Source organism: Marmota marmota, unplaced genomic scaffold (genome assembly GCF_001458135.2).
Source record: "Marmota marmota marmota unplaced genomic scaffold, marMar, whole genome shotgun sequence".
Classification (NCBI taxonomy): domain Eukaryota; kingdom Metazoa; phylum Chordata; class Mammalia; order Rodentia; family Sciuridae; genus Marmota; species Marmota marmota.
The window spans coordinates 47,767,648-47,794,225 of record NW_026000005.1 but is presented as its reverse complement, the minus strand read 5'-3'; the positions used below and the strand labels follow the sequence as shown (position 1 = coordinate 47,794,225).

The 26,578-nt window shown below is 51.5% G+C and overlaps 1 protein-coding gene across 1 annotated transcript in view; it reads right to left on the bottom strand.

Annotated features, from left to right (window-relative positions):
• Inpp5d (inositol polyphosphate-5-phosphatase D) overlaps positions 1-26,578 on the bottom strand; it is a 108,759-nt gene that overhangs the window by 14,670 nt on the left and 67,511 nt on the right. The window contains exons 8-20 of the mRNA XM_015481580.2: positions 26,471-26,542; positions 25,438-25,561; positions 17,783-17,889; positions 15,955-16,057; positions 13,868-14,064; positions 13,321-13,438; positions 10,044-10,140; positions 9,388-9,526; positions 7,766-7,874; positions 7,528-7,616; positions 4,661-4,742; positions 2,604-2,693; positions 937-1,050 (exon numbers count right to left, since the gene is read on the bottom strand). Coding sequence (XP_015337066.1) covers positions 937-1,050; positions 2,604-2,693; positions 4,661-4,742; positions 7,528-7,616; positions 7,766-7,874; positions 9,388-9,526; positions 10,044-10,140; positions 13,321-13,438; positions 13,868-14,064; positions 15,955-16,057; positions 17,783-17,889; positions 25,438-25,561; positions 26,471-26,542 — 1,441 coding nt within the window. The remainder of the gene's footprint in view (positions 1-936; positions 1,051-2,603; positions 2,694-4,660; positions 4,743-7,527; positions 7,617-7,765; positions 7,875-9,387; positions 9,527-10,043; positions 10,141-13,320; positions 13,439-13,867; positions 14,065-15,954; positions 16,058-17,782; positions 17,890-25,437; positions 25,562-26,470; positions 26,543-26,578) is intronic.

Sequence of the window (26,578 nt, the reverse complement as noted above, 5' to 3'; positions counted from 1 at the left end):
AGGACTGGGTCTTACTGAGACCAAGGAGGAAGGGACACAGGGGGCAGAAGTATACCTGGCAGCATTCCTGATTTCTGGAAGCAGCACAGCTACGCCTCCATTGTGCAGTTAACCCCCTCCCTTTTCCGCGCCACTATCCAGACCAACCCAGTGAGAACTAGGAATCATGCACATCTCCTGCCTTGGAAGAGCTGGAGGCAATCTGTCTAGAAATGTCACCCAGAAAGGGTGTTTCCTAAACACAGTTGGTGTTAAATGCTGCCAGCTGAGGAGGCTGTCCAGCTCTGGCTTGCTTTTGGATGCTACGGGCCACTGGGGAAAGATGCTGGTGATATCTACAGAGCAACAGGGGCCAGGGCGATGGTAGGTTGGTGGCAGCAGCTGTTCAGGCCCTGTGCTGGCCTTTACAAGCTCCAGAACTTTGCCCCAAACTCTCTGGCTGAGTCAGAGCCCAGCATGGGGCAAACTAACGGAGTTATAGTGTGCTGAGGGGCCAGGAGAGGAGCCACAGGTTCCTAGGGGCTGAGAGGTCCGAACACCAATGGCTGCAGGTTGTGCCCTGGGCCCTCCCACAGCAGCCCCATTTCTCTGACCCCACAGAGGCCCATCAGAGAGTCCTCTCCAGTGAAAGGAGAAATGGAGTGGGACACCACTTATGAAAAGGATTATGAGAAAGAGAGGTGGCCTGGCTGGGCGCTGTGGTGCATGCCTGTAATCTCAGTGGCTCAGGAGGCTGAGGCAGGAAGATTGTGAGTTCAAAGCCAGCCTCAGCAACTAAGTGAGGCACTGAGCAACTCAGCGAGACCCTCTCTAAATAAAATACAAAAAAGGGCTGGGGATGTGGCTCAGTGGTGGAGTGCCCCTGAGTTCAATCCCCAGTACCTCCCACCCCTCCAAAAAAGAGTGGTGGCCTGTCCCACCCAAAAGACCACTTACTCTCTAAACAGCTCGAGTGGAATTCCAGGTAGAATTTAGTTTGGGACTTGGTCTTCAACGTGGCATAGCACTCGAGGAACTCGATCTGCCCTTGGCTGTCGACAGTCCCGGGACCTGGAACAGGTGAAGATAGGGATTGAGGGGCGCAGTGTGCCTGGAGGTGCAGCATGTCCTGTTGGCTGTTCACCAAGGTTTCTTTCCTCTGGGTGCTCTTTCCCCAGGCTGAGCTCCTGCTTACAGTCCCAGGAAGGGGAGAGGAGGAGGAAGGCAAAGTTTTCCTTGAGGTGAGGCTACAATGAAATCCACCGCCCCTGCTGAGTGTTCCAGATGACAGTTACAACCTCTCTGATCAATCATGGGCTGGCCATGTGGGGAGCAGAATGGAAAGAAAAAAGAGTTCAACGAGCCAAGATCTACTCTTGGTTTTGCTACTGAAGCTGTGTAGCCTTGGGAAGGGTTCGGACCATCCATGTAAATTCTGAGCCACTTGAGAACAAGAACAAATATCTCCTTTCTCTATTCCTCACATTCTTCCTTCTCTTCTTTCTCCTTTGAAGCCCCACAGCACCTAGGCTGCTCTGGTAGATAAGCCATCAAAGCTCAACCCAGGTAACCAGTATTTTTGAGCACCTCCATGTACTGACTAGTCCCAACAGTGAGGACACTCCAACCAGCAAGAGACGGGGAGGAGACACCGCCAGCCCATCAGGGCTGCAGGAGCTCAGGGAAAGTGCAGATGGGTGGGAGCAAGGGGGAGGGGAACCTAAAGGCTAGAAGGTTCTGTGGAGCACAGAGGCAGAGCTGGGAAGGAGGCCAGAGGGAGGCCAAGACTGGTAGAGAGGGAAGGTCACACTGCTGGGGCCCCACGTGTCAGGCCCATACCATGGGAAAAGAATTCCAGGGGGTGTCCCAGCCTTACCTGCATCCCTCCTGACAAAGGGCACAGAGCCAGACAGCCTCCCCCTGCCTGTACCTAGGTCCCCCACACTCAGCCTTTGTAAATGAGCCTGAATTGTATGCTGCACAGAATAGGGAGGTGCAGAGATGGCAACTCGAGCCCCTGGATACCCAGGCCGCAGGCTGGGTGGACACATACCTACCGGGACGAGGGTCGCCTGGCAGCCGGGGAAGATCTGAGAAACTACCTACAAATCTAAGTATCACTTACTCCAGTATTTCCCACGACTCAGCCATCGACGCCCATCTTCATATATTTTTACCATCAGACCTACTTTGTAACCATACCAGTATTTACCTAAAAGAGACTCACTTTAAAAACGTGAGTGTAAGGAAAGATACACCACCATACTGAATGGAAAACCAATGGACTCACTTACAAGAGACAAATTTTAAGACATATTAGAACACATCACTGATGAATGTTCATTCCTATCCTGCACGCCCAGAATCATCGTTGGTGGTAAACAGCTACACCTCAGTAGACGCTGATTTCCTGTTTTTCAGACTACATTTCAAAGTGTCAAAGGCTGTTGCATTTGCCAAATAGAGTATTTGAAATTGTGATGTGGCCTGGACATGACAGACTGGATCTGTCCTGAAGCACAGCCTTCTTCCAACAGACAACGGATGGCTGCAACCAGAAGGCAAGTCCCCAAGACCCTTTATCTTTGAGGAAAACAGAGAAAGGGACACTGCTCACTGCTTACCATTCTTGGAGACAAACTGGGAGGTGACCCCTGCCTCGAATGTGGCGAAGACAGGGCTGTGATCACTGGTCATGATGTCGCTGGTACTGCCTGCAGGGAGGGGAAGGCATTTCTAAGCGAGGTTCGCCATCTGGTCAAGCTGCAGATGGCGAACCCACCGCAGGGACAGGCAGAGACCTGAAGCTGAGAAGCCGGAGGGTGGGTAGCAGCGCTGAGACCAAGACCCCTGCCGATGCCGGCCAACCCCAGGGCTCCTGCCTGAGCGTGCGCAGCCAACACCAGACACCAGCGGCCCAATTCAGTCCAGCCCAGGGAACAGGGAGCAAAGATATATTTGTTGTTTTAAGACACTGAAGTAGGAAGTGGTAACTGGAAGACCTCCACTGTCGCCTGGCTCTCTGCACAGGTGGCTGATGGAGGCAGAGGTAAGAACTGCCCTGGGGTCTGCAGAGGTGAGAAGGAGAAATGCTCATGCAATTGGCCCCGTGTGGGGCTGGGAAAGGGTCACAGGCCCTCAGGTAAGCTCAGGGGTGGAGGGGGACACGGAGGGAATAGAGGGAGGAGACTAGAGCAGTGCCCTGGCTGTGGATGTGGGAGGGAAGGTGGCCTTGTGTGAAGTTCATCTAGTGAGGCCACTTCTGGGAGACAGAGCCAAATAAGCAGGGTCCACGGGTTAAACTATCCTGGGGTAGTTGCTCTGGGCCCTTCTGGGGAGCAGGTGACATACACAGACAAAAAGAACAGGTATCAGCTCAGCATATGGGCCCAGAGCTCAATGCCGGGGTTTGCTGGCCTCCAGAGAGGCGATCACAAAGGCAGCCAACGGCAGAGGCACGACCCTTCCTATTCCTCTCCTCACCATGAGGGGCCCCCAACTGGAGGGGCTGGGATCATGAGGCCCATCAGGGAGGGGCCTCTGGCCTGGGACTGCTCATGGGCAGTGCCAGGGACGCCACTGTCTGGGAATTTGCAACGTCTTAATTAACACCATGATTCTCAGTATTCAAAATGACTCTGCTCTATAAATTTTTAAGCTCTCTCTCTGCAAGTAATGGAAACTAATCTGTAGGTTTAAGACTAAACATGCTGGGTGATGTCACCTGACATCCCTTAAACTTCAAGGTTCAACAATTATTTCTTAATCATTTTGGGAATGTATTCTACAAATTATTTACTTTATTTTAGTATTGTTTATTATACCCCCCTCCCCTTGTCCCGGAGATTGAACCCAGGGATGCTCAACCACTGAGTTACATCTCTAGCCCTTATTTTGAGACAGTCCCTTATTTCAAAATAAGGTCTTACTAAGTTGCCAAGGGTGGCCTCGACCTTGCAGTCCTCCTGCCTCAGCCTTCTGGTGCTGGGATTACAGGTGTGCACCCCACCCCTGGGTATTATGTCTTTTTCACTGATTTAACTCAGTATTTATCTGTACAAATGTGTGTGAGTACTTTATGACATGTATCAAGTTGAACCATATAAATGCCCAGTATTTGACCATTTCTGAACTACAAAACACCAATTTCATATACTCAAATTTAATATAGTCCTTTTCAAAAGAAGTAAAACTGAATTTCTTTTTTTGTTCCAAAGGTCTTGGGGCTGGGGCTCAGTGGTAGAGCACTTGCCCAGCATGTGTGAGGCACTAGTTTTGATCTTTACCACCACATGAAAATAAATGAATAAGGGGCTGGGGATGTGGCTCAAGGGGTAGCACGCTTGCCTGGCATGCATGTGGTACTGGGTTCGATGTTAAGCTCCACATTAAAAATAAAGATGTTGTATCTGCCGAAAACAATAAATATTAAAAATTCTCTCTCTCTTAAAAAAATGAATAAAATAAAGGTACTGTGTCCATCTGTAACTAAAAAAATATATATTTTAAAGCGGGGAGGGGGCTCAAAATTCAGAAGTCACAAAAAGCAGGGACCATTTATTGTGCTACAGCCCCAACATGGATGGGATATGTCAACTCCTTCGGGCTCCCCATCTTGCAGATGAGCTGACTGAGGCCTTCCCAACATGTGGCCAGACCTTCCGACCCCGTTTCCACTCACCGTAAGACTGACACACCACATGTACCAGTGGGTAAGACTTCCAAAGGACTCGGTCACACCAGGAGGGCAAGTTGTACTTCATCTGTAAATCAAAGTCACGAGTTGAAAAGACCTGCTACTTTTTTTATTTTAAATCAGTTTAAAAAAAAGGTCAACTGGTGGCTTCTGCAATCCTCAAATTCAACTGCTGTTGGTTCTTCATAGATTTTCCCCATTGGTGGTGTTAAATGTTTAACCTGCCTCAATTCTCAAAGGCACTGCTGTGTCCCACATGTCGAGAGGTCCTGATCCCTGTTTCTGAGTAAGACCTGTTCACCTCCCTGCTCTCTGCACCTGCTCTCCTCACCACCTTAGCATTTCTGCATCCTCACCTCCTCTGTTTCAAAGAAACCGTCTACTTCTATTCAATCCAGTCCCCATCATCTTCTCCTGTTGCTTGCTTTAAAAATATACCTCAGCCATGGTCCCCAACACCCACAGAATCATTCAAACAGAATCTAATACAGGAGGAGCCCCTCCTGGGCCTCAGGCTATGGTGCTGAGCAAGACACCCATCAGGTGTAATGGACAGGCAAGGGGGCAACGCCAAGAACCCTCCTTAGTCAATATTCTTATTCCCCAGGCTTAGCTCTTCCTTTTTTGTCTCTATATCTCCAGGCATGCCAGGCACGGTGGTGCACAACTGTAATCCAAGTGGCTCGGGAGGCTGAGACAGAAGGATCACAAGTTCAAAGCCAGCCTCAGCAACGGCAAGGCAATGAGCAACTCAGTGAGACCCTGTCTCTAAATAAAATACAAAAGAGGGCTGGGGATGTGGCTCAGTGGTTGACTGCCCCTGAGTTCAATCCCTGCTGGAAGGAAGGAAGGAAGGAAGGAAGGAAGGAAGGAAGGAAGCTCAAGGTACTTTCCTAAAAGAGCCTACCCTTGCTTTTTTCTTTTTTTCGAACCAAATTTCTTTCAAGAATGTTCTGGTTTGCAGCCTTCATTTTCTGGATTAGCACATTATCATCTGCCCCTAACTTGAGATCAGCTCACATGCAGTGAATTTTTACCTTGGGTATACCTGCTAAGCCACTGTCCACATCAGGAATGGTTCACGTCACCCCGGGAGGTTCCCGCACGTGCCTTCCTTGTGAAGACCCCCCCTTCCTCAGGAGGACACCATGGGGACTAAGGTCTCCCTCAGTTGATTCTGCCCAGTCTTCAACTCACATAAATGGACTTGCTCAGTATCTGTTTTGGGGTCTGGCCCTTTCATCCCTATTGTTGCTTGTAAAAAGTTCCTTCATTTTAAGAAATGTTGAAATAGTATTCTCACTAAGTTGCTTAGGGCCTTGCCAAGTTGCTGAGGCTGCCTTTGAACTTTTGATCCTCCTGCCTCAGCCTCTGGAGCTGGAGGGATTACAGGCACATGCCACCATGCCCGCCTCTTGCATTTATCTTTTGATGAACAAATGCACCAGTATTTTTTAATTTTAAGTATACACCGAAGTAGATTCCTGAATCATAAATAAGGGAATGTTTGGTTTTTGTGGATGCTACCAGACACTTAACATTGCTGTCTCCTGTGGATTTCCATAAACATACAGAGGTCAGGGCCCCCCCTACCTGTTGCATCAGAACCTCTGGAGATGAGGCTCAGGCATCTACATTTCTGAAAACCTTCACCAGGGATTCATCTGCACATCAGCGGGAAGAACCACCCTTAGCCTCTCGTCTCATTTCATCTCATAGATTCTATTCAAAGTGTCTCTTCAAAGTCCAGCCAAACCTCCACCAGCTCCGGCTCCTCGCACTCGCTTCTCCTCCAGCCCCAAGTGCTTATTCCCCTGCTCCCCTGGTCATGGCTGCCCTTCAAGCACCTCCAAGGTCATCTCTAAGAAGCCTCTGGCTCCTTCCCTGCCCCAGTGGCCACTTCCTCCCTGGACTGCTCCTTTTTGACTTGGCAGAACCATGTCTGTCCCAGTTGCAGTCACTGCACATTTGCCTGGTCTTTCCTACTATAGACTCCCTGGGGCAGGCGTCTTATTCACCTTTGACCTCTTAGCACCTAGGAGAGCGCCTAGCCCCTCCCCCCCCCAGGTCATCAGAATATCTCTAAACAAATAAATCTTCTATTGCTTCTTTCTCCAAACACAATTCTTTGAAACACAAGTGGCTTCCCTGAGATACGAATTGGTGTTCTGTGACTGACTGAGCTTGGCACAGATTTCTTCATGGAGGACTGCATGCTCTGAAGCCCATAAAGGGCTCTTTAAGTCCTGCAATGAGAAACTGTTGCATGTGGATCCGCTTGTCAGTTTAGCAAACATACTCAATCACAGGTCTTGGTGTTGTTTCATTTGTTTGGTTGCTTGGTTATTTTGTTTTGTTTTGTTTTGTTTTTTTAAATAAGCTTCAGAACCCAGTTAAAGAAATAATGATTTAAAATCCTTTCAGAATATCCCTTTAGAATATCTGGATAGCTGGGTGTGGTGGCACATGCCTATAGTCCCAGCTACTTGGAAGGCTGAGGTTTGAAGCCAGACTCAGCAACTTAGTGAGACCCTGCCTCAAAATAAAAAATGAAAGGGCTAGGGAAGTGGCTCCGTGGTGGAGCACCCCTGGGTTCAATCCCAACACCATGAAAAAAAAATCCGAACAGAAGGTAAAATCTAAATGTGAGTTCGAGTCTTCGCAGTGCACAGGTAGATCACCAGCTTCTGCACGGTGACATCAGCAGCACGTGACTTCTGATTTATTTATTTCCTTTTGTCATTGTTGTTGCCTGGTAGCCAATGCTTTCCACTTCCTGTTTGCCTTTCTGGGAACAGAGGTGGGGGCGCGAGATGGGCGAGGGGAGCAGTAGAGGACTCTGGGGGACTCACCCCTGTCGCTTTCTGCTTGGTGTATGCGTATTTGTCCCGAGTCAGTCTTTCAAAGCGGTAGGTGGGCGCGAACGTGATCTCTTCCTCCTCTGAAACAGACACTAGGGTTTCAGTTGTAGTTCCCCAGCCGCCACCCCGCCCCATTTCCCTCCTCCCCGAGGCCATCCGTCCCCTGGTAAGGATGTCTGGGGAGACAGAAGGATGGCTGGAAAGGGCGCAGGACAGACTGTGTTCTCACCAAAGTGCAGGAAGACCTTCTGCTCCCTCCTCTCCGTGAGCAGCTGGTCGTGGGACAGCAGATCTGCGTACTGCTGCTGCTTGATTTTCTGGATGATGGTTTCTGCCTCCTGGAGCAAGACACGCCCAGGTGAGAAGCCTCCTTCACCAGTGCATCAAGAAGGCGCCTCACGCTGCCTTCCAGCCACACCAGGGCCTGAGGTGCCTGCACTCCCCAGGCCCAGGCCTGGCAGCTGGGCGGCTGCTTCCTGGTACTCAACTAATTAACAAGGAAAACTCTAGAGAGAGCCCAGAATCATCCCAGTAGCATAAGCTCCAGGCTAGTCCACACTCGCATGTATCCTGACTTTAGTGTTATCTTTCCTAACCCTGAGGAGACGGGTAGGTATGCTTCTTGCTTATTCTCTGGGTATCAGCCTCCCTGATCCCGGCTGGTCTGACCCCAAGAGTCAGTGTGACATTCGTGGGATGTGTTGGCCTTGGATAGGAGTCCTCCCTCCCACCCCTTCTGTGACCTTGAACCAGGTGCTGAGTCTCTGCTTTGGTGAGCAGCTGTGACAGCCCCTTTGCAAGGAAGGGGCAGGAAGTGGGGGCCTTGCCAGTCCCTCCCACGTGCCAGATGGATGACAAGGGAGAATAGGAAAGGTGCCCAGGGCATCTTGTGAGGAAGGACGTGGCTGGGCACAATACAGATGGATGCCCCTGTTTGGTCTCTTCAGAGCTGCTCAGGTGGTCAGAGACTCAGAGGTGACTGAGGGACATGGGATCATGTGGAAAGATGCTTGGGAAACGGACAGACCCCTTTCAGAGAACACAATCAACCCTCAGCAAGTTTCTTTCTTCTTGGTCCTGGGGATTGAATCAGGGGCACTGTATCACTGAGCTACATCTCCAGTTCCTTTTAATTCTTTATTTTCAGGCATGGTCTCACTAAGTTATTTAAGTCCTCCCTAAATTGCTGTGGCTAGCCCAACAACTGCAATCCTCCTGCCTCAGCCTTCCAAGTCCCTGGGATTCGAGGTGTGCACCACTGCACCTGCGGCCCTCAGCTGCATTCCAGTCCTCCTGTGCCTCAGTGTCCCTGTCTGCACACCATGTCAGGCCCTGTTCCGTTCCCTTCCTCTCACAGGACTGCAGGGTCAGGTCAGAGCATCTACCTACAGCCTGCAGGTGAACCCCAGTCTCCAAGCAAAGGGCACTCACTGTTCTTCCTCTCACCTCTTCCCTGTCCCTGCTTCCGAGACATATGTTCAACCACAAGTCTGCCCACCTTTCTCCCCTGGGGACCATGGGTGGGCATTGAACTCAAAAAATGTCTTCCTCAGACTGGCTGGGACCACGATGTGGTGAGATGAATGCACTGGTCCCCTCGGACTCCTGCCCTTCCTGGATAACTGAGAGGCAGTGACAGGGAGGAGGGGTGGACAGGACAGTCAGGTGAGAAGCTAGCGTGAGAAGAGCTGCACCCAATGGCGGAAACTCTGCGATGGCACAGCGCGGGGCCCTGAGAGCTGCTGCTGCCTGACCTGCTCTGTGTGTCCTGGCTCCAGGACTCTGTCCTGAGCCAACCCTAGGAGCCTCTGTGCCTGGCGGCCGCAGCCCCACCCCAGGCACTGCTCTTACCCAGGTGGGTAGCTCCACTCGGTAGTTGAGGTCCCCGAGCCAGAAGAGATGGGTGAAGCGGTGAGTGATGTTAAAGGGACTCAGTTTCTTGTCCCCCAGGGCCAGGAACCGGAGAATGTTCATGTAGTTTTGGTTGCGCCTAATGCAAGGAAGAAGAGGCCACCTGGCATGAGGTCACAGCTCCCCACTCCACCATGGCCGAGGTCAGCGTAGGCGTGTGTCCAGCCTTGGGGCAGTGACCACCTTCCCACGCGGGCAGCAGGGCTTTTGAGACCAAGCTGGGAACAGAGGACCAGAGCTGCAGCAGAGGAATCTGCTCAGCAGAGGGGTGTTCTAGATGGCCATCCATGACTGGCCACCAGTAGGCAAACCAGGCCTTGATCCACAAGGTCTCCCTGTGGACATGGGAGTGTTGGCTAGGTATCTACGAGCTTAATGACATTAATGTCACTTTTGTCCTCCAGACAAGAGTCATCCACACCTGAGGGCCCTACTGGACTGCAGTTGCCTCTACTGAGACCATGGGAGGCCCTTAAAGGCTGGTAGATGCCCAGATGGTCCTGGACGGGCACTGAAGAGGTTGTCAGGGGTTCAGGGGTGAGGGCTGCCTGGATAAGTAACCCAGACACAGGCTTCTGGGGGACGCGCCCCATTACCTGAGTTTCTTTTCACTTCCAGAAGTCAAGTGGCTATTAACGAAGCCCAGTGAAGTTCCATTGAACATGAATGACACCCCCACGGCTCCCTTGTTCCCTAAAGGGAGGGAAGAGCAGGAGAGTCAGAGAAGTCAAATAGGAAACTCGTCAAGGGGTAAGGAGATGGCACTGAGAAAGAGCAAGAGAAGCAGGGAAGAGAGAGCAAGCAGGTCCCACGGGCTGGGAGACGTCATGGTGACAGTGAGGACCAACAGCCCTGGGCTCCTCAGCAGGGCAGAGGAAGGAGGCTGGCAGGCACGTCAGTGGCCACTGTGCCAGGCAGGCAGGGACCATCAAAAGCAGGCAGAGGCTGAGGGTGGTGGCACGCTTGTAATCCCAGCTTCTCAGGAGGCTGAGGCAGGATCGTGAGTTCAAAGCCAGCCTCAGCAAAACAAAAAGTGAGGTCCTAAGCAACTCAGTGAGCCCTGTGTCTAAATAAAATACAAAACTAGGGCTGGGGATGGGGCTCAGTGGTAGATGCCCCGGAATACCAAAAAAAAAAAAAAAAAAGGCAGGCAGAGGACTTGGAAGAGGATTTGGGAGGAAGTGGCCCGGCTGGGTGGACTGACCCCCAACCTGGCTAACTCAGGGCTGCAGGGAGACCAAAGGCCCTCACTGGCAGATCTGTTCTAGATGAGCGGTTCTCAAGGTATGCTCCCTGTACCAGTGGCAGCAGCACCTGGAAACTTGCTAGAAGGGGAAACACCAAATCGCTACCAAAGCTAAAGTTCTGGGGCCCAGAGACATGTGCCTGACAAGCCCTCTAAGTCAGTGTTTACTTTTTTAAATGGTTCAGGGGAAAAAAATTTCAAAAGAAAAATAATCTTTCATAACACATTAAGATATATATAGATACAGATATAGATATAATATATATAGATATAGATATAGATATAGATACAGGGGATTAAACCCAGAGGCACTTAAACATTGAGACACATTCTCAGCCCTTTTAAAAATATTTTATTTAGAGACAGGGTCTCACTGAGTTACTTAAGGCCTGCTAAGTTTCTGAGGCTGGGTTTGAACTCGAGATCCTCCTGCCTCAGCTTCCTGAGTCTTTGGGAATACAGGTTTGTGCTACTGCACCCGGCTAAGACATGAAATTCTGATTTTAGCATTTACAAATAATGTTCTATCAGCACGCAGCTCTGCCCCTTCATCTAGGTATCATCTGTGTGCAGCTGCCTTCAGGGTTCCCAGTGCTGAGTGGCTGTGACAGAGGCTCCCATAATATCACAGCTGGCCCTCACAGCCGTCTTCCAGCCTGAGCCAGGCTGGAGCTGGGGAACCTGCTCTGATCAACCCGAGAGCCACAGCCACACATGGCTTGAGCACTTGGAACACATTGGATCCCAAATGACAGGGGCTCTAAGTGTAAAACCCTCATGTGCCCGAGGTAAGAAAAACAGCTAGATGTGTAATGAACACCTATTGAAATGATAACTTTTTGGATGTGTGAGGTTCACTAAAATCTGTTCTTAAAACTAATTCCACCTATTTCCTTTTTATTTTTTTTAATATTTACTTTTTAGTTATAGTTGGACACAATACCTTTATTTCACTTATTTGTTTTTATGTGGATGGAACCCAGGGTCTCGAATGTGCGAGGCGAGCGCTCTACTGCCGAGCCACAAGCCCAGACCTCCTTTTTATTTTTAATGCGGCTACTAGGACATTTAGAACCTAGACCTGGCTCAGCTTCCCGGGTTCCAAAGGAGGAACCTGCAGCTGGGGGGTGTGTCATAGTGCGCCCAGGCCCGGGCCAGCTCTGGCACCCTGCTCCGGGGCTTCCCCTCCTCTCCCAGGCCTCCTCTCCAGCTCCCTCCCCTTCTGGCAGTTGGGTCTAAAGACCCACATCTGGGTTTGAACCCCACCCACCACTTTTTGTCCCTGGGCCTTGGCCAAATTAGGACACATCCACATGGCCTATCTCTTCCTCTGGGACGCTAACAGTGCCTCCCCACAGGGCACTGCTGTTCAGTCAGATCATGCGGGTAAAGCTTCTGGCCTGTGGCCTTGTGTGGGGTCCACCCTCAGAAGGTCTTCGCTGCCCTAAGGACTGATGGGTGACCGGAGCTGGGCTTGGCTGAGGCATGGTATGTTTTGCAATGTGAGGTTTCAGTGAACTTTGCTGTGTGGGTGGGGGTGGCAAGGAAGGCAAGTAGCCAGGGCGGGACGGACTCAGACAAGGGGAAGTTCCCGGGCAGCTGAAGGGCTGGGCTCAGACCAGGGCACAGCCGGTGCTGTCCCCACCACCACTGAGGCAGGAAGGAAGGACAGATGAGTGGGTGTGACGGGGCAGTTTGAGGTTTGCCAGCAAAAAGCCGAGTTTTTCACATGGGATTGCAACAATCCTTCCATTTCCTGTCTCCTCTGGGACTCTGTTCTGTCCCCAGCTCCAGCCACCAAAACCCAATGTATGGCCTAACCCCCGACTCCACCCTGGCCTGTGTGCACCTACCCACCCCCACACGCTCACACGATAGATCAACACTCACAAGCACAGACTAACAGACACAGGGTGGCACACTCACAGTCTTACAGACACAAGCACACATCCTGAGCCACACCCCCATAGGCTTACACATCCCTAGTCACACACACACACACACAGAAGCACATGCCCATGAGCACGCACACACACGCTCCCACGCTTGGTCTCTCTCTCAGCTCTCCGCAGTGCTGTGACTGGGGCTCACAGGCTCAGAGCTGGACTCCAGCTCCAACCTGGGTGAAGGGGGATCCAGGTCAGGCACCAGCCTGTGGTCAACCCCCGTCTCGTTTATGAAGAAAGTGGCACCAATCACAGCCACCTCGTTCACGTTTTCTGTGGCCTATGGCAGCTCACTGGTGGCAATGGCAGACATGAGCTGTGGTCCATGAAGCCTGTGACAGTCACTATCCGGCCCTGTCCAGCACAAGCATGCCAGAGACCCCTGTTCTAGGTTCTTGCTGCACAAAGTGGTGTCCATGGACCAGCTGGCAGCACTGGGGTCACCTGGGGATTGCGAGACATGGAGTCTTAGGATCCACTCAAGGCTTACTGAGTCAAAACCCACTTTTTAGCCAGATCACCAGAGCCGGTGTAGACCTCAGGTGAGTTTTGGCTAGGGAGACCGACCACCTGGGTTTACCCAGGAGGAGACTCAGGGTTTAATCTAGATATATCCCAGGTGGCTCCGTGACAAGGACAAAGCAGAGTGTGCTGGGAGGATCAGGTGCCTGCCCCGCTTACCTAGGGTGTTCGCGATACCAGTCTTCACGTTGTCAGTGCAGATGTGGCTGATCCGGTTCTCGTGCTCTGGCTTGGCCAACACCACAATGCGGATGTTCCAGAGCGTGTGGATAGCGACCTGGTGGGAGGACAGCGTTGCGACACTTGGTATAGTATCTGAACCCAGAGCACAGGGATGAATGGCCCAGCCCTGGCCCCAGAGCACAGGGAATGGCGTGCCCTGTCTGTACCCCCTAGCCTTCAGGGCACTCCTCCCGATGCCCCACCATGAGGGAAAGCATCTTAAGGTGACACCTGGGGCTGACAACATTTCCAAGATTATCTCCTACAAGCAGGGGCTGGGAAGGAGGAGGGCTCAGTGATTTTCAGCAATAGCCCACTGACCCCATCAATCTGAGTTCAGCCTCCAGGTCCATCTCTGTGGCTAAGGAAGTGGGGGCTCAGTGGAGGGGGAGAGCTGGTAGCTCAAGCCTACTGTGCTTGAGATGCTCTCTGGAAGCAAAGCCCACTGTCCTCGAGCACCGCTGGGGTGTGGCCAACTGCTCACCGTTTTAAAAGTCATGCTGGTGACCTCTTGCAGGGAGTGTCTGAGTATCTCCAGCCACTCCTTCTCTCCCAGGGGGTCCTCCTGGGTGCCGATCACGTAGATGTCATGAGGGATGTAGTCAGCTGAGTCATCCCGCGTCTTTCCCTGCCCCTTGGAGAGAAACCAGGACGTGATCTTCTTGGGAGGGGGGGCGTTACCTTCAACAGCAAAACCCAACACCAAGTGAGTTGAAGGCACACCAGATCAACGGCAGCAAGAGGATCAAAACAGCAGAAGAATCATGGAGGACATAAGGGTAGATCACATCATCAGGCAAAACCATTCCAGCAAATGCTTTTAATGAAAAACTAAGCACCAACATCACCCAGGAGTCAATCAGGGGTCAGAGCTCTGTATGCATTAGGACTTGTCCTGTCCCTTGGGAATTTACATTCTACTGGTGAATCTGCCAAGTGAGCTGAGGTGTTTAGGGTGGAGGCTCCTAGTGTCCACCAAAGGAGGTCTCAGTCGAGAGCTGAAATGAGCAGGTGGTTCACCAGAGAACAGGGAGAGCAAGCAGGCCCCCTCCATTTCCATTTCCAAAAAGGAGAGGAAAGTCCAGCATGGTGCCACATGCCTGTCATCCCAGTGACTTGGGAGGTTGAGGCAGGACAACTGCAAGTTCAAAGTCAGCCTCAATTTAGCAAAGCCCTAAGCAACTTAGAACCTGTTCTCACAATAAAAAAATTTAAAAAAAAAGAGAAGAAAAGAAAAATGAGATGAAACAGCAAGAACAAGGATGCCCCAGGAGGATGAGTGAACATTTTCCTTTTTCACAGAGGTGGCTTCTTGGCTCACAAGGGCCAAGAAACCCAAGAAGCGGAATAACAGTATTGGCTGAATTCTGCTTCCTGGGGGCCCCCAGTAGGTGCATGAATGCTGGGCTGGTGGGTCACCCTGTGGGGACCCTGCCACCCTTCCAGTGTGCAATGGGACACTGACTATGTCCAACCAAAAGAAGCCTCTGCTAATGAAGGGAAAAATGGAAAGTGCCCCGGGCCACATGCATGAAGCCCTGGGCGGGTGCGGGAGAGCCAGGCGGACAATAAGATACTGAAACGGAAGATGTGGGGCCCCAAGGCCCTGGCCAGGTCTCTCCTTTAGCACTGCTGTGACCCCCAAATCATGTGGGCTTGACCTGGCAAGCTCAGGGGTCAAAAGTCACAGGGAAGGCTAATGCTCTGCAGACCTGGGGTCAGGAGCCCATAGTGGACGCGGAGACCCACAGCTATCTTTTGGAATCCTGGCCCCTCCCCACTGCCCTCTCAATTCCAAGCATCCCCCGCCTCTCTAAAGGGTGCTCAAGCCTTCCTCCAGGATTCTGCCAGGTGACTACACACTGGTCCAGGTACTGGGGTGGCCTGACTCCGCCCAGGACAAAGGCAGAAAAATGGGAGGTTTTTAGAATAAGCAACAGCTATTGATCTGAGATTCAGATTTAAATGGACATCTCCTACTTACTAATTGATTTCTAGCTGAGTACTTATGTCAATATTCTTTAGAAAAATTTTATAGTATATATTTAACTTATATATTAGTATATAAATATATGTAGTATATATTTGGTATTTATATATTTATTTCTGGCCAAACACTTATACTAAAAATTTATTTGTTGTTCCTATGAAATTCAAATTTAACTGGGCATCTCTCTATCACTCTATTCATCCACCTGTCTACCTACCTACCTATCTGTCTATCCACTTACCTACCTCCATACCTATTGATCTCTCTCTGAATAAATCAGGAATGGACTTCTTTCTCCCAGGCCTGGGTCACCTAGGCAAGCTACCAAACGCTGGCAGGGTGCTCCAGTGGGCCCCTCCACCTAGATACTCAGATTCTTTCTTCCAAAGCCCACCCTGCTGCTCCGGGGTGCAATTACCCAGAGCTCCTTTTTCTTGCTCATCCCCCCAGGCAAAGAGTAGAATTCCTCAGAAAGGAGACTGGGCCGGGGCAAGAAGGCAGGAGAGTTGGAGGTGTCCCTCAACCGCAGGAGAAGCAAAACCAAAGGAGACGGGACAGGAGGGAGGGGCACAGGGACCCACCCATGTTCCAGGTGCCGATGAAGATGGTGATCATGTCGGGCTCCAGCTGCTCCGAGTGCTTGTTCTTCATCTGCTGCAGAAGCTGGCAGAAGCCTTCTCTCTTCTGGGGATGAAAGGGCGGACAGACTGAGCAAGGCCTCTGCCTCCCTGCACATTACACTTTGCAAAGGACTCAGCCTCAAGAAAACTGGGCGGAGTGTAAGTCATTCTGCACTGGCCGAACAGCAACCTGGGAATCGCATCCCGAGTCAGCGAGTGTTCTCTGACCCAGCCATTCCACCGGAGGACCTGACTCTAGAGAAATCCTGGAACTGCCCAAAGAGCCAGCCCTCCGTGGCTCTGCAGCACATGTTGCAAACCAGACAAGCTCAGAAACAACCTTCACGTCCTATCATGGGGGATCTGTTCATCCATAAACTAGAATCTGGTCAAGTAATTATGGTGCAGAAGTACTTAACCAACAAGGAGAGATGCCATAATCTGTAGCTAGTATGGAAAGCTACTTGATGCAAACCAGTATAGATTGCATTCCTGTATTTTGTTTTTTTAAAAATACAAATGTATGGGTTGAATCAAAACATCCAAGGTCAGCTAGTGGTATAGGGGTATTTTTGCTTTAAGCTTGTTGGTGTTTGCTAATTTTTCACCAATGAGAATAGATTATTTATGTAATGAAAAAAAAAAAAAGAAAAAGAAAAGAGCACAGGAGGGCTGTCAATTCTTTCCACTTATTTTTTCTGGGTCCACCGTGAGCACAAGGCAGACCCACCCTCCTTAGGTTGCAATCAATAGAGCGGCTGACTTTAAATGAGAGTATACACAATTTCCAGTTGTCCCACATGACACGACTGATGTTTACCTGCTTCAGTTCTACAAAGCCAGCAATTTTATGTGATTCAACTTCAAAATTGGAAATCTTGGTGGGTCCCCTCTGAAGACAGCAGCTCACAAAGATGTAATGATGGCTGTCTTTATTGAGACCTGCCTTTAGCTGAGATGGCTCAAGATTCCATGTCTCAATCCTTCTGAGCTTGCAAAACTGGGGCAGAATGAACTGGTTTTGGACCTATACCCCTGTGCCCAGAATACTGTCCTTCCAGTAGTCTTTCCACCTCCCACGACTGGCTCATGCACCCTATTTTTCAATGTAGGTGCTGACTGACCCTACATGACCTTCTGTGGCATGTGGGTCATCCAGCACCTCTGTGATAGATGTCCTTACTGCTCTGTGGCCCAATGGCCTCCCCTGAACTGGACAGAGGGGATTGAACAGTGGGGCTTGATGGGTCTCAGTTCCCGATTGAGACTTCTAAGGTAAGTGCTCAGGTGGCAGAGAAGCCTGCCTCTGGCTGCAGAGGGGCCTGACCTTGGCTTCCCACTGGCCCACACAGCACCGTTTCCTCTGGGAGCCAGTCCTGGCAGGAGCATCTTACTTCCTCTGAGTGGGGCAAAGTGCAGAAACAAGTTTCCTAGAGGGGGCACTAGATAGAACTCAGAATTAAATCCAGGTCCCCCAAAGCGCTCTCAAGTCCAGCCCAGAGAAGCTAAAAGCCTCCCAGCCAGGCCCAGGGCTGGGCAAGGAGCAGGTGATGAAGGATGTGCCTGAAGGGATGCAGCCTGGCAAGGTGGCACAGGAGCTCCTGGGGCAGCCAGAGCGTGACTGCACACACCCCGGCTGATGAAAAACAGGCCTTGGCTTCCCCAGGCGTGAAGTGGGTTGCTGAGAAGTGAGCTAATGGTGCACACTCCCCGGCCCATTACCATCTTCAATAGACAGGGGTCCCCTCACCCTCCTCTCAGTCCCTCTTGGAGGTTTGCTGTCACTTACTTTGGAGTCAGCAAAAACATATTCCTTCCGCAGGATCTTCTCCTTCTCTGTTTCCACCAAAATCACCAACTTGTTCAGGAATTTCTGTGACTTGATGAGCTGCAGGACTTAAGAAAAATGGAAGTTAACTTCCTTGTTCATCCACACATTCAGCCAATACGTCCCAGTCTCCACCAGGTCCAGACTCCGGACCATCAACTCCTCTGACCCTCCCGTCCACAGGCGGAGCCCTAAGTCTCTGTCTGGTCTCCAGATCCTGCTGTTCCTAGATGCTCTGCCTTCCTGCTTCCCCTTCCCCTTCCTTCTTTTGCTTTTAATTTAAATACAAATTTAATTTACTTTTTTCTTTGGACTGGGGAGCAAACCCAGGGATGCTTTACCACTCAACACTGTTCCCAGGCCTTTTTATATTTCATTTTGAGACAGGGCCTTGCTAAGTTGCATAAGGCCTAAGTTATTGAGGTTGATCTTGAAATCTCCATCCTCCTGCCTCAGCAACCCAAGTCACCAGGGTCACAGATGTGTGCCACTGCGCACGGCTCTTTCCTTCCTTCTTTTTTAAAAACCTTTTAGTTGTAGATGGACATAATATCTCTGTTTTATTTATTTTTTTTATGTGGTGCTGAGGATCAAACCAGGGCCTAGGCAGGCACTCCATCACTGAGCCACCCCCCAGCCCCCTGCCTTGTGTTCTCATTGGTCCCAACTCCCCCCAAGTCTGTAACTCCTTCCTGTGACCAAGCTCTTTCATCATCCTTTGTCCTTGGGAAACTTTCCCAGAGCCTCTCTGGACGCCATTTCTAGGCCTGATGGTGGAGCTCGGGGCCAACACCTGTGCCATCCAGCAACCTACCCAGCTCTGTCTCACTGGATCTTGTTTCTTGGATCCCAAGTCTTGGCTTACTCCTTCATTTTGGTACAGTAATGTCCCTAGTACCTTTCCAAGAAAGGAAGAATGGGCAACTAATACATTTTTGGAGTCCTCCTGTGTCTGAAAACTCTACCCTCCCACTTAACTGATTCCAAATTTGAAACCGTTCTTGACTCTGGAGACTTGCTCCGACACCTCCAGTTTGCAGCATTACCAAGGAGAAACAGCTGTTCTGATTCACCTCTGTGCAGAAAAGAATCGGCGCAGTGGGCCGGCGACTGCTGTCCTAGAGCTTGCTAGTGAGGGTGGCCTTTTGCTGGAGTCTGGACCTTAGGTGTCAAGAGGGATCCCGCCAGGAGAGGGTACCTCCATGACCAGCCCCAGTTAAAAACCCTGGTGCTGAGGATCTAAAGACCATCCTGGTGGACATTTCACGTGTGCTCTCTTGGCTGATGGGCAGGAACCGTGTCCTGGTTCCCTTCAGCTCTTGCCCGGTGCCTCTTCTGTTGATTCTGCGGAGTCCTTTCCAGGCACTAAGGCCCAGCTGTGAATGCGCTCCCACGCCCAGTGGCCTCCTGGTTTCTCCTCACGCATCACGGAACCTGCGAGTGATCTGAGGACTCCCAACAGTCTGGTTTGCACTTGATCTTTCCCGGGGGCTCTTCCTCCAGGGCTTCCTCGTGTGGCCTTGGGCCTCCGTAAGCATTTCACCTCTGCTGTCTTCCAATGCTCTGCCCCACTGTTCTGCTTTCAGGCAATTCCCTTCTTTTTACCTCCCACCCTTCCATCAAGTTTTTATTTTCTACATTTTTATAGTTTTTCCTTTCCCAGAGTTGTCCTTCTTCCACTCTCTTCTCCTCCTTTCATTTTTATATTGTTCTCCTCCTGTTCCCTTTTTTAGATAGCACTCTAAATTCTTTTAAATCTGTATAATTTATTTCCTCCAACAGTTTTTGTTTTTCCCTTTATTTCTGTCTTCGTGTCCCACTGTCTTTTATTTGAGGTTTCCCTTGAAGATTGCAAGATCAGAAGGATTAAGACAGTCATAAAGGGCCAGGCGTGGTGGCGCATGTCTGTTAATTCCAGCGGCCTGGGAGTCTGAGACAGGAGGATCGCAAGTTCAAAGCCAGTCTCAGCAAAAGTGAGGGGCTAAGCAATTCAGTGAGACCCTGTCTCTAATAAAACACAAAATAGGGCTGGGGATGTGGCTCAGTGGTCGAGTGCCCCTGAGTTCAATCCCCAGTATCCCCCTCCCTTCCCCCCACAAAAAGACAGTGATAAATGGAGACACAGAATCTTGAGCCATCCCAGCTAAAGGCAGGTCTCAATAAAGACAGCCATCATTACATCTTTGTGAGCTGCTGTCTTCAGAGGGGACCCACCAAGATTTCCAATTTTGAAGTTGAATCACATAAAATTGCTGGCTTTGTAGAACTGAAGCAGGTAAACATCAGTCATGTCATGTGGGACAACTGGAAACTGTGTATACTCTCATTTAAAGTCAGCCGCTCTACTGATTGCAACCTAAGGGAGGGTGGGTCTGCCTTGTGCTCATGGTGGACCCAGAAAAAATAAGTGGAAAGAATTGACAGCCCTCCTGTGCTCTTTTCTTTTTAATTATTTTCTTTCATTACATAAACAATCTATTCTCATTGGTGAAAAAGCAGCAAACACAAACAAGCTGAAGTTTAAAGCAAAAACATCCCTATACCACTAGCTGACCTTGGACTAGACCTTTCCAGTATTTCAAGAGCTTTCCATACTTGAACTACATGTTGTGTATCTCTGCTTACCAGTGAAATACTTCTGCAGCACAGTTTTAAAACTTTTATGGTATTTTAGCTTTCAGATTATCCAAAACACAACTATCCAAGAAAGCCCCACGATTGGGCATGAAGGTTGCTCTGGTGACCCTTGACAGGCTGGGTTGTATCAGTGGTGTGGGGTCCTTCCAGCAGGGCTTCTCCACTGGGTGGTCACTTGATGGCAGCACTTTCATCTTTGCCCCAGAGGTGGTCACATCATCCAGAAAAGATGCTTCCGACCTCCTGCCTGGGCCTGCTGGCATCATTCAGAAAAGAAGGCCGAGCTCTCAGCACTTGGAAAGCCACTGTCACTATCATCACTGGTCCTTTGCTTTCAGTAGGGTCTCTTACCCTCACCAGGTCCAGCGGCCCCCAGGCCTTTACCTCCTCTGGAGAGGAAATACCCATCTCCTGACAAACAAGCCAGGGAACCTCTGGCTGTGTGCAGTGGAGACAGCTGGGGGCTGCGGCTCTCTGATGGGTTTCCATCGGGCCCTTCACCCCACTTCCAGGGCCCCGGTGCTCTCAGTTTCCAGCCCGTGGGTGGCCCCTGGATGAGCCATGGTGCCTCCATTCTTCTCCCACGTGCTTCATGCTTAGCTGCTCGGTTCTCCAAGTTGGCTGCCGTTATCTCTGCTTCCCACTTACAAAGATTTCCTAGTTCTCACCTCTTCCCCTTTCCTTTGTGCCTCTGAGTATTGGCTTCTGGAAGGGAAATGACCATAGTGGACGCATTCTCCATAAGCTAGAAGTGTCACCAGACGGAAACTGTGGGTGACATGTGTGTGCTCTGTGCTCAGGAATCCCATGGGCCTTGCCAGTGGCAGCAGGAAGTGTCCCACGGTACGATTCCCTCCCCTGCGACCCGGATGCCCTGCAGTTTTCCAGTTCGGCTACTCTCAGGCAGCATCTCCTTCCCTCTGAATTGCTGGTTTTCTTGAACATCTGTTTCCAGGACTCTGCGGCTGCTGCCAGGGCGTGACAACCTCCTTGATGGGATTCTTATTTGACCAGGGTCAGCAAGTGGCTCCCTTTCCTCACATGGGGTTAGTAAAGCGAGCTCTTCTGCGCTCCTTGGGCCGCCATTCTTCCTTCTTCCTTCAAACCAGACTGTTTACCTCTCCTCATCTCGAGCCACTATCTCCTGCCTGACTACTATCATGACCTCTTAAATTGGTCTTTCTGTCCCCACTCTTCCTTCCCCCTCACAACTGATGCTCAGCACAGCAGCCAGTGACCTGTCACAGTGGGATCATGGCATCCCCCGCTTAAAACCTAGTGGCAGCTCAGCGCTCAGCGAGCCGCACCAGCTGGACCCGCCCAGCCTCTGCCTCCTCCGTGCTCGGGCAGCCAGCCTTCCCTGCCAGCCTTGCTCCCACCTAGGCACCCCACCTGGCCTCCTTCTGGGCATGACTGTCAACATGCCCATGCTCAGATCTCATTCCGTGACACACTGAGGGAGGCTTTTGCTCTCAACTGTCCTGTCTTCCTATTTGAATTCTCAGCCTGGAGCTATTGCTCCGAGGCATGTTCCTGGTTCACGTGCGCATGTCTGTGTTTGTTGATATTCTCCTTTACTCCTCCTGCTGAATGCAACCTCCCTGACAGCTAGGACCCCACCTGGTACCCACACCTGACATGGAGCAGGTGCTCAGAAAGTGAATGCATTACAATTTTGTCAAAGAGGAACAGTCTTTTCCTATGTTTAGAGACCATAATGCCAAAGATATTATGGTACCTGGTGACCAAAGCCTGCAGCCACAGGCGACACTTCATGCTAACAGCCAAACTTGGAAACTGTGAGCCAGGCTCTGGGCTAAAGACAGGCCTCACCCACTCATCTCACAGCCACTCGCAGGAAGCCCTGTTTGCAGAGAGGAACATGGAGGTTCCAGAGTCAAGCTGCTTTCCCAAGATCACAGTATGACCAAGTCCTGGCTCTGGGATGAGCACCTAGCTTACCAAAGGCCTCAGCCGTGAGGCACACTGCCTCTCAGCTATGAAGAGGCTGCCTAAACGCAGGGCCGAGGGCGCTGCATGATTTCAGCTGCTCATCGTGTATTCACCAATACGCATCTGCTGGGAAATTCATTCCTGCACTGACCACTACTCTGGGCTCAGCACAGTTCTGGGTTTTAGCAGTGAACAAGAGACCCACACCCCAGCTTGGTGGAGCCCACATTTGAGGGGAGCTGGGACTTATGGGGAATGTCCCTGAGCATGCAGCCAGGCCGGGGCATAAGGTAAAGACCTTGCTATCCTTGGCGGGGGATGGGTGGGCGGACAGACTGTGAACAGGTGGGTGTCTTCTGATGTGACGGGTGTCATGACAGATCTACTACAGCTCCGTCAACCTGGTAGGGGGCGACAAGAGCTGGGTATGTGCCCCCGAGTCAGGGCTGGCAGGCGCTGGGTATCAGTGCTGTTTTCTCCTTCCCACCCCCTCCCCGTTACTTAGTCCCCTGCCCCAGTCTGGGGAATGGAACCCCAGGGCCTCAGGCATGCCAGGCAAGCCTTCTACCACTGAGCTACATGCCCAGCCCTGCTTAATTAAAATTGATACACCAAGTATCAGGTACCACATGGTGTTCTGAGCGCATACACAGGGTGGAATGGGCAAACCTAGCGCACTGACACATTCGTCACTGCTCATACTTGCCATTATTGTGAGAACACTTTTTTTTTTGGGGGGGGGTACTGCGAATTGAACTCAGAGGTACTTTACCACTGAGCCACATCCCCAGCTCTTTATCACTTTTGGAAACGGTCTCAGTAAGTTGCTGAGGCTGGCCTTGAACTTGCCATCCCCCTGCCTCAGCCTCCAAGTCACTGGATTGCCCACAGCTACAAGAACACTTAACAATTTCCAAGAATCCCTCAGCAATTTCCAAGAATTCAACCTACTGTCATCAGCTGGAGTCACCTGCTGTACAACCGACCTCCTGAACTTACTCTTCCTAGGACAGAGGGAAGCACCATTCTAAGCTGACGGCTTTCCACACAGCCCTCGTGCTCAAACCACCAGTAACTCGCGGCTTCTCACGTCCAACTTGGCACCGCACCGAGGGGCCCTGCCCTGATGCCAGGGGCTTAGTTCTGCAGGTGTGACAGCTTGTCACTCAGTGCGCAGGGACTTTCTTCCTGATACACATATGCACACACACTGCTCCATTCTGCCTGCCTCACAGCTGTGTTGGAAGGATTAGTGGAATGGTGACAGTGGTGACAGTGACCAATTGTATTGAGCAGCCCCAGTAGCCAGGCCCCATGTGCTTCAGTGTTGGTCCCTCATGCCTGGCAGCAGCCCTCCAGAATAAAACCACCATCGTAGTTGACAGAGGAGTAAACTGAGGCCCAGAGAGGACACCGGCCCAAGGTCACCAGCAGGTGGGCTGGGAATCTTGCCTGGGCTTCCCACACCCCGTGTGCTAGTGATGGGGCTCAGGACCCACCACCTCCAATAGACACCTTGACATGAGGGGTATTTTAAGAAAAGGAACCCCAAACACAGCAGATGCAGAAAGTGCTCTCTGACCTTCCCTGAAGCAGGTCTGACAGGTGCCCTTCTCATACCAGGACACACAGGGGAATCTGAAGGCGCAGGCCCGGCTCAGCTCCTCCCAGGGCCTCTCCTTGGCTCCCACGGGTTTGTTCCATCCCATTCTTCCACACTCCACCTCCTAAATACACCGAGGTCCCAGTGCTGCGTGGAAACAGTGACCCCAGGGAGGGCCGGTTATCCACTGTTGTCCCGGAGCGTCCTTCCCCTGCAGTGGCACTAAGGCAATGGCACTGAGATCTACTCCTCCTGTTCGGGATCCAAGTTTTCCAGAGACTTCCTGTACATTTGCGACAACATTTAAACTTGTTTCCATGGCCCCAAGGCTGTCATTCCCAGTTCTCTGCCTTTGAGCACCCCAGGCTGGCCTCAAACTCGTGATCCTCCTGCCTCAGCCTCCCAGCAGATCACGGGTGAGGCTCCCCAGCCCTTTCTGCTCTTCCTCAAGGCCTGCTTGTGCTGCCTGAGTCCACACAGGCTGTTCCCATCTGGGACCCTCCCCTCAGGCCCCTGTCTAACCTCTCAGCTCCTGCACTCCTCGCTGAGAGGTGCCCGCCCTGTCCCCCTCTGCTGGCTACTCCATCTCCCTCACTGATTCCTAACCCGTTATGCTCTTGTTTTCTTGGCAGCACTCATCAGCAGCTGACAGTGTGTTGATATATTTGTTTATTTATTGGCCACTCAATGCACCAGAACAGAAGTTCCCCTCCGGCAGGGCTCACAGAGGTCCCGCTTGCCACCCCGACCCCTACTGTCCTGCCTGCAGTGGTTTCTCCACAAGGACTCCTCAGGGGACAGTTCCCATTGTATGGATGAGTTGACCTGATGGTGCAAAACACAAAACCAAACAGCTCCGGGGCCAAGACAGAAGCCAGCTCAGAGAGGCACCTAGGTGCTGGGCTCTGTCCCGTGTTACTTAGGTCATCTTTCTCATGCCTATTTTACAGACGAGGAAACTGAGACCCGGAGTGGTGGGCCAAGGTCCCAAAGCTGCTAAAGACAGCTTGGAGGTGACATGCCCATGGTCACACAGCTGCTAAGTGGCTATGCAGGGCCTGCAGTAGGCACAATGACGTGACAGGGTGGGTCAGACTGGCCTGTTTGCAGGGAAGAGAAGACAGAGTCACACACATAGATGCGTGGTCACCCCAGCCGCAGCCACAAGACTGTCGCTAGGCAGGGCACACCACGTGAGGTGTGAGCTCCTTCCCCAGGTTCAGAAGGACAGGCCAGAGCATGCAGGGGAGGGGACATGAGGCCAGGGGAGGGATTCCAGGGGCAGGGTGAGGCGCTGTGGGCACGCTGGACAGCGACCACTCTGCAAAGGGCTCACTCTCTGGGGCTGCTACTGATGGTCACCTGCTGCAGGTCCCTGGTAAAAGCCTCCACAGACCTAGGGCAAGAGGCATGAGGGTCTTACTTTTCTTGTGGCTGTAGAACTTGTCCTCAGAGCCATCCTTGGACTTCTTAATGATCAGTTTCCCAGACTCGACGTCCACTTTGAGCTGCATTTTCTGAGAAATCCCCAGAGACTCCGACTTCACCTTCGCGGAGGAAGAGATGTGGTTTGTTGATTTTCTGAATGAGCTTCGGTGATGCCAATCCATGGCTGGGCAACCCTGGGTCAGCGTCCCCTGGGGAGCCATCAGGCTGCTGACACCATCTCCCTCGCCCCAGTCCACATGTGCACACCCCACTGCCTCCCCTGAGAGTCGCCCAAACTCGGGGGCCAACCCAGCTCGCCCACTGTGCACCCCAGCTCTTCTCCAACAGGCTCAGTGGAGGAAAACGGATGAACTATTGCAAAGCGGCTCATTATGTCAACCTGCTTTGCCCTGACTTCCAGAAAGGACGTTAGTGAGACACCCCAGGGCCTTGTTACAAGGCCAGCTGAACACTGTGGCCTAGGACAGCCCAGAAAATGGAAATCTGTCTTTTACAGGAATTTTCAGGACGAGAGAGGACTTTGGGGTGGGGAGCAGGGGTGTCTCACTGTGTTTCTGAATGGGGGATCAGGCTGACTGGACACACCAGAAACACTGGGGATCATTTAAGAAAAACAAGCTTCTGGATCAAGGCTGGAGGTTCGAATTCAGCCCCTCTCAGGGAGATCACAGCAATTGTTTTGGTTTGGTTTTTCCCCACGGGCCGCTGGGGACACTATTTTCATGTAGCTCATTCCTCTCATTTTGAGGACAAAGTTTATAGCACTGCAGCCAATGAGGAGCTTGTCCCTGGCAGCCTCCCTACGGAGGGGACTTCACTGACGTTTGCAGGCCCCAGTTCTCACGGTGAACCATCTCCCCGGCAAGGCAGTTCCAGGGACTGCCGTTTTCCACAATTGGGTTCCTTGCCCTTCCATAGCCCAAGCCAAAGGCACGCTTTTCCCAGGGACCAGAACGATCCCCAAAGCATGAATTTCAAGGCCAGTCTCCACTGTCATGGCCTCTTACCTCAAAGGTGACTGGAGGGATGAGGGAACGCCGGTGGGTGGACTCGGGACCCTCATGCAGCAGGGCCTTGACCTGTGGGCAGCAGCAGGGGGCAGAGTCAGAAGGGAC